General features: G+C 33.8%; 2 protein-coding genes across 3 annotated transcripts in view; one reads left to right on the top strand and one right to left on the bottom strand.

Annotated features, from left to right (window-relative positions):
* Positions 1 to 2567: 2567 nt before the first annotated feature.
* Positions 2568 to 3350, bottom strand: LOC129968361 (uncharacterized). Its single transcript, XM_056082218.1, has one exon. It carries the CDS (start codon positions 3348 to 3350, stop codon positions 2568 to 2570), a length of 783 nt encoding a protein of 260 aa, XP_055938193.1.
* Positions 3351 to 4171: 821 nt separating this feature from the next.
* The window catches only part of LOC129968820 (uncharacterized), a 66371-nt gene continuing 62739 nt past the window's right edge, over positions 4172 to 7803 (top strand). Inside the window, exons 1-6 of one of the 2 annotated variants that reach the window (XM_056083088.1) lie at positions 4172 to 4218; positions 4527 to 4645; positions 5383 to 5573; positions 5914 to 6069; positions 7026 to 7227; positions 7472 to 7596. In XM_056083088.1, coding sequence (XP_055939063.1) covers positions 4612 to 4645; positions 5383 to 5573; positions 5914 to 6069; positions 7026 to 7227; positions 7472 to 7596 — 708 coding nt within the window. In that variant the 5' untranslated portion in view covers positions 4172 to 4218; positions 4527 to 4611. The remainder of the gene's footprint in view (positions 4219 to 4526; positions 4646 to 5382; positions 5574 to 5913; positions 6070 to 7025; positions 7228 to 7471; positions 7597 to 7803) is intronic. The other variant, XM_056083089.1, reaches the window with a different exon arrangement.

The raw sequence follows: 7803 nt of genomic DNA, 5'->3' as shown, positions 1-7803 counted from the left end.
TTCCTATTGTTATGTGCCTTAAGAGCACTCTTAAGATGCCTATGAAGTCTTTCAATTATCCCGTTCGCCTGAGGATGATAGGAAGCGCTGCGAATTCTGTTGCAGCCCAACATGCGAGTGAGTTCTCTGAACAGATTCGATTGGAAATTTGTACCTTGGTCAGTTGCAATTGTGACTGGGCATCCAAATCTGGAAATCCAACCATTCACCAAGGCACGAGCCGTTGTTTCCGCTGTCATATCAGGCGTTGGGATTACTTCAGGCCACCTAGTAAATCTATCAATGATAGTCATGCAATATTGATTGCCTTCGGAAGAAGGGAGAGGACCTATAAAATCTATATGTATGTGTGGAAAGCGGGCATCTGGTAGGGCAAATGTGCCAATGGAAGATTTTGTATGCCGCGTCACTTTAGCTCGTTGGCATTTAACACAGCTGCGAACCATAGATTTTATATCTTTGCGCATGCCAGGCCATACGAATCGCTTAGCGATTAATTCTATTGAGGCTGCAATTCCTGGGTGAGAGAAAAAATGGAGCGTTTTAAAAATTAGTTGCCGCATGTTTTTAGGAACAAAAGGTCGGGGTTGTTTTTGAGATACATCACAGTACAGATGAACGGCCTCAAGAGGGAAATACTGTTCCTCAATTCTTAAGGATGAATTATTGGACTTTAAAAGTTGTTGTAGTTCCTCATCAGTTGATTGAGCAGAAGCGAATTCCTTAAAATCAATTACAGTAGGGGATATTTCATCTATTTCAATTCGTGAGAGTGCATCTGCAACAGTATTTTCAGAGCCTTTTGTGTATCTAATATCAGTAGAAAATTGGGATATGAAATCCAAATGGCGTAATTGGGGAGGACTACATTTTTCAGTATTTTGATGGAAGGCATATGTTAAAGGTTTCTGGTCAGTGTAAATGACAAAAGTTCTACCTTCAAGCATATGGCGGAATTTTTTGACAGAGGAATATATAGCAAATAGTTCACGGTCGTAAGTAGACCAATTCTTTTGAGATTTACTCAATTTTGAAGAATAAAATGCTATTGGTTCCCACTGATTATTTGACAGTTGCATTAAAGAGCCGCCAACAGCTGCGTTTGAAGCATCTACCCACAAGCTTAATTGGTATGGGATGCCTCAAAAGCGTTGCTTTAGCAATTGCTTCTTTAGAAGCATTAAAGGAAATTGTTGCTGCATCGTTCCATTGTAATTGCTCAGTCGAATTGGGAGCTTTGGAACGAGGGTGCTTCTTTTTATTTTTGTGCCCTTCAAGAAATTTTACAATGGGTTCTAGAATATCAGCAGCTTTAGGAATGCAACGGCGATAAAAATTGAAAAGTCCTAAATAACGGCGCAATTGAGTCAAGGTTGTGGGCTGGGGAAATTCTAGAATACATTTTACACGATCAGACAAAGGTTCAATTCCTTCCCCTGATAACTTGAATCCCAGAAATTCAATTGTAGACTGCCCAAATTGACATTTTTCAACATTTATACACAAACCATATTCATTTAATTTTTTAAATAAGATATCTAAATGTTGTAAGTGATCATTTGCATTTTCAGAAGCAACCAGTAGGTCATCAACAAAAGCGTAAACAAATGGTAAGTCCCTAGTGACCTCGTCAATAAAGCGCTGGAAGGTTGATGAGGCATTACAAAGACCAAACTGCATTCGCAAGCTCTCAAAAAGACCAAATGGAGTGCATATTGCAGTTTTATGCACATCATCAGGGTTGATAGGAATTTGATGGTATGCTTTGACGAGATCGATGTGACTGAACATTTGTTTACCATGCAATTCAGATGTAAAATCAGCAATACAAGGAATAGGATATTTGTCTTTGATGGTTTGTGCATTAAGTGCACGATAGTCACCAACAGGTCGCCATTCAACAGACCCCTTTTTAGGCACCATGTGCAAAGGAGAAGAATATGCACTTTTAGAAGGTCTCATATGACCAAGATGGATCATGCGCTGAAATTCAGCTTTGGCTATTTTTAGCCTGTCTGGAGCTAACCTTCTAGGTTTAGCTGAGACAGGAAGACCTTTGGTATTGATATAATGCATAGTATTATGCTTAACAGACTGATTAGGGTCTGGCAATTTAGTAATTGCAGGATATTTCATTAACAATTTTCCATGAACATTATTTACAAATACAGATTTTACAGAAAAAATTGAACATAGACGTAGTTTAGCATGCACTTTTAAATTAGTAACATTATCAATTAAACGTTTATTTCTTAAATCTGGTGATAAATTAAAATGGTACAAAAAATCGACACCAATAATAGCACAAGAAACATTACAAATATAAAATGAATATGTAAAATTTCTACGTAAACCAAAATTTACAGTTATAGACTTTCTGCCATAAACATTTATTGCAGTACCATTTGCGGCACGAAAGGTTTGCATAACAGGCATTTGTCTGTCTCTTTTAGAAGCAACAATTAAACTGGCGTCACTGCCGGAATCAATCAAAAAAGAAATACCTGTGTTATGTTCACGTAGAAAGAGACGACGAGAAGTATATTCAGAGGAAGAGTCCGCCGCCGCTACTCTTCCGGAACAGGGTTTCCCTTAAAAGAGCAAGGCGGAATGCACCTTGTAGCTTTCTCGTGGAATCGAAAGTGGTACCAGCAGTATCTATTGCCCCCTGATTTTGAGCGAGCACGACGAGTACGGCTAGGAGACCGAAATCGACGGCGAGAACGTCGGAGATCAGCCACTTCCTTGCGCAATTCCTTGATTTCGTTTCGAAGCAAATCCATGTCCGATTTAAGCTCTTTCACAGATGAAGAGTTGCGTTCACTTCCGGAAGAAATAGTGCTAACTGAGGTGGAATTGATGTCCAGAATTCTATCAGCTACATCTGCTGCCTTGTCTGAAGAAATCGGTGAAATGGAGGCCAAAATAGTTTGCACAGGTACTGGCATTGCTTGATTGAATAATTCAAACAGCAAGGAATCATCGATGTTATGGCTTTCGGCTCGCCTTTTCATGATACGAAGCAATTCACTGGGCTTCCGATCACCTAAGCTTTCACCAGCCAAAAGTCGTCGAATTTCCTGCGTCTTTGATTCGGAACAGCGTTCGATAACTTTCGTTTTGAGATCCGAATATGGATCCGTGGAATCCGGTTGAATTATTACATCCCGCACAACAGTGGCAATTTCGGGAGGTAAGTGAGCCACGACGTAATTGTATTTCGTCTTGCTTTCAGTAATGGCTTTCGGAGAAGCCAATTCGAAAGTGGAGTCGAGCATATGAAACCAAAGTGCAGGATCCGGCTTTATGAATGGCGGGATTACTACCGCCGCTGTTTCAGCTGTAGCCATATTGATAAGGAAATTTAAATTCTCAACGAAATAGATTTAAATTAAAGTCCGTGGTCACCACTGAGGAGGATCGATTAGTCCATAATGTTATTTGTCATGATCTGACTCCATGTAAGGGTTTGGAAGCAATCACTCTTCGGTTATATCAAAAATAAATCTTTATTAGACACACAACAACATCGCACGCTCTGTCCCTCGGAGCTACTCTGGTTATGTTTTTCTCCGCTCCCCGAGAGGCGGGAAACTGAGTCATGCTGCGCATTCAAGGCCAATTTATGATTAATGGAGATGAAACGCATATCAAACTTAGGCGCGCTTTCTCTGAGAGAATTAGAACGATCGCTACACACTCATCACACTACGTTATACCCCTTTACGGAGTACAATCATCCAAAAGTAACACTTTTGGAATCCTGAAGCGAACACTAGTTTGAGATCTTAATTATGTTTTAGAATAAGAATCAACGCATGTCCTTTTTCAGATTTTAGGAAGTAACCATTTTTGAATAGATAGTTCAGAAAGAAATGAATACAGAAAACAATCTTTAAATCTAAGTTTTTAAATATACAATTTGAAACATCCAATGTAAAAGTCTAATTCAGTTTAGAATGTGAATGAAATTGAAGACATTTGAGATCTGAAAGATTCGAAATTCAGTATGAGTGGAATTTTCGGAAATCTTATGAGAAAATTCATAATTTCATCAAGAACTTTTAACAAGCTACTATCTACTATGCGCAACGGATGGCTTTCCGGTGAAAAAACGCATCTTTCAACGCGCTCGATTGGCATCATCTGCTTAGTTTTCTGTTGTGGATTAAAAAAGTTAAAAAAAATTTGGATTTTGGAAGAGTGCCGTGGGAATTGGTAAGGAACTTTATTTGTTTTGTTTCCTTATCGTTTCATCTCGCGTGGCTTCTGAGAAGATTTTTAAGTTTATAAACAAGCGGCTTATTTTTTACAAAATTTATTGTAATAGATGTGTCATGTTGGCCTTGATCATACATTTATTTTGGATGTACATCAGGCGTGTCAACGGTTATGTGTTGACAAATTGTTTAAATAACAACATTGCAGTATATGTATATTAATTTATAATCAATACATTATTTTAACTAAATCTATTACATAAAATCTTTTGCTTAGTTTTTTTCATTTTAATTTATGTAAATTAGGATTTCCTAGGATGGTAAGATGTTCCCACGGTTCAAGAATTGTCAAATCTTTGTTAACTATCGATCAAAATAGTTCTACATAAGAATGGCACAGCTTCCGATTGAAAGTAAATATGAAGGTAATGTAGAATTTTTTTGTTTTACTTTTTCTTACATTTTATCTAGTAAATTTATGAGTGTATTATTTCATATTCATGTTGTTTATTTTCATATTTTGTCAATTGATTTCTTAAATTGAGCGTTAATAATTCTGTAAAGTGTCAGGATTTTTCTTTATGTGAAATTAGATTCATTATTTTCATTTAAAATTTTAGTAAGAATAACAGTTGTTTTAAGAATTTGATAATGTTTGTCTAAATTTATGAAATTCATTTATAATTTGTTTTACACAATGACATCTTTTTATTTGCTCTCTAAATTTGGCTAAATTTAACTATTCCCAAAAAATTTTAATGAAAGGAATAAGCAATTGTTTACTTATATAGATAGAGAAAGTTTGTTTTATCCTTTAAACTAGTGTGGTTTTTATTTATCCTTTGGGCTTTATTTATTTATTTATTTTTACTTCTGTTTAAATTTTTCAAAACATAGTACATTTTATTATTCAAAATAGAATTAATGAATTTTTTGTATATATGTGATCTATGCCTTGCTTGCTTGTTAGTTTAAAAATGAATTCATAATATGTAGTTTATTGTTTAAAAATGTAGTCAATATTGGATCTACTTATAATGATTTAAAAAAATTATTATTAAAATAAAAAATTGCCTTAAATGTTCTCTATTTAAAAAAAAAGAGGAATAAAATGTCTAATTTTAAAGATTTTTTTATTTATTTATTTATTTTGCTATTCTAGATGTTTCAAACGATCCTCTGGTTGAGGCAGAGAAGAAAAGTTATTCAGCCTGCTCCTCCCTGGAAAACTCTCCACTGTTCGACAGAGAGGGCAGTCTGCGATATAGTGCAAGTTCCAAGGATGAATTCTGGGATGCCCTTAGTTCAAATTATGATTACTTGATGGATGATGGACTCATTGCTACTTGCAGAGTATGTTTTTTTTTTTTTTTTTTTTTTGTAATAATATGAAGGAAAAAAAAATCAAAAAAAATATTGATTTTTCAGATATGTTTGGTTTTTACTCTATATTCTTTTTCCAATTACTTGCTAACCTGCATGATACAATATTGTGATGTATTTATGATAACTTTGGAATTTTTAACTACATTGCAGAGATATATATTTTGTGCTAATAGTCCTTCATTTTGAATCTTTTTAATAGTTCTTTTCTCAGAAAGAATGGTCTAATTTTTTTTTTTTTTTAATTTTTATGAAAGAAAGGATTTAGTTTAAAATCTGGAAATTTTATTTATTTATTTTAATATTTTAGGAAGCTAGCAGTGACTTATCTTTGGATGATGAAAGTGAGATGCCAGAAGCTTGCTGCTGGACTTTCACTCGCTTCATCGAACAGTTCAAATGGTTGCATGATCTTCTGCACAACCTGCAGATCGCCAAAGATGATGACAGCCCAGAAAAAAGTGCTGTAAGTTCATATTTTATGTACTCTTTAGTATATATAATAACTTTCGCAAAGTAATATTGCCCTTTTCAGTAAAACTGATACTGTGATAATTTTTTTGAAACAGTGCTGTTTCTCTCTCTCTCTCCCTTTTTCATTAATTATGAGTGATAATATATCAAATATTTTATTAAATAGAAGATATTTGATGAATTGAAATGTGAAGTCATTTTTTAGCTATAGTATGAGTTAGTATTCCATATAAGAGATGATAGGGCTAAAATGGTATTTCATATCTCAAAGATATCAAGTTTGTAGAACTTCAACATAATTTGCTATTGTATTTTTTTGTCCCCCTCCCCTTTTTTTAAAGAATATGTGTAGAAAAGGGTTAATAGTGCAGCTCTTATTGTAAATGCTCTGAAATTTGTTATTTCTGTATTTAAAAGTTATAATAAAATGTGATTTTATTATAACTTTATAATTTTCTTGTTTGGGTGCAATTAAAATGCAGAATATAATTCGAATTGAAAACAAATTTGTACTTGTTTTAAGTCTTCAAGAGTTTAATAACCTGATCTGTTATACATGTAAGATTAATACAATTACAGCATTTTATATGAAGTATATACTTGATTCACTTTGTTTATTTTGTTATTAATTGTAAATGGGAATAATTCAAAATCTTAGGAGATTAGAAAGGAAATCCTTTCTTCTTTCTTTCTCTTTCTTATCATCCTTCTCTCACGGTGATTCATTTAAGGCTATTTTTTATATTTTATGTCTCAAGATTTTATATTGCTTTTTTTCCCTTTTCCCTAATGCTCCAACTATTTTACCTGCATTATCATCCTAGAATGTTTGTAACATTTTATTATAACAATTCTTAAAAACATGGATTTGTATAATATACAGAAATTCTGATTTTTAAACTTTGAATATTATTCATATTAGTTTTCAAAGAATCATTTATTTTGTAGCGAATCTTTGAAGAACAGCAGAAGATTGCTTACCTGTGTAAACTATTCAATGAGCAGGCTCAGAAGCTGTGCAAAAGATATCCAGATATGAAAGATGAGGTTCAGCGACGTCTTAACCTACTTAACAACAAGTGGAAAGCAGTGGAACAATCTATTAATCCTAATATAGTTAAGTCTCCTTCTAAAGATGGAATGTTTGAAGGTAAAAATCAGTGTTTTAATTTTTTTTGTTAAATTCAGATTGCAGTAACAATATTGTTGTTTCTTTTATTGCTTACATTTAAAATTATGTTCTAAATTTTGGAAAAATTTATAAAAAAATATTTAGTTTGAATCTCATTTGAACTGTGTAATATTATTTAAATTGATGCTGATTGGCAAGTTTGATAGCAAAGCTTGTTGCGTGATTTGTAACAAATTGAAAATTACGAATATTTTCATTGCAGAGATCACCAGCCGCATGTGTGGTCTGCGCAAGTGGCTGCGTGAACTGGAAAATCGCTTGTGCCCTATCTCTTCTGCAGCTTCATGGTCAGTGGATGTTCTGGAAGAGAATTACAAACTACAGTTGGTAAGTGTGTTTGGCTGTTTATGAATTTATTTCCATTGTTGTAGGATGAAGATTCCAATTATTGAAGTAGAATCCTTTCCTCTTGCACATTAACACTGTACATATAAGAAATATAATGTATGCAAAAGCTTTTTAATATAGCCATTGAAAGATGAACTCCTTTTTAGCTTGGGATATTTACATTCATCTAATATTTTCAATCTAGCT

The sequence above is a fragment of the Argiope bruennichi genome, chromosome 5, assembly GCF_947563725.1.
Source record: "Argiope bruennichi chromosome 5, qqArgBrue1.1, whole genome shotgun sequence".
Lineage (NCBI taxonomy): Eukaryota > Metazoa > Arthropoda > Arachnida > Araneae > Araneidae > Argiope > Argiope bruennichi.
The sequence above is the reverse complement of the archived record's forward strand: the minus strand, read 5'-3'. Positions and strand labels throughout refer to the sequence as shown.

Excerpts from the sequence above, each read along its gene's own strand:
- LOC129968361 (XM_056082218.1), bottom strand. The coding sequence starts at position 3,350 with ATGGCTACAGCTGAAACAGCGGCGGTAGTAATCCCGCCATTCATAAAG.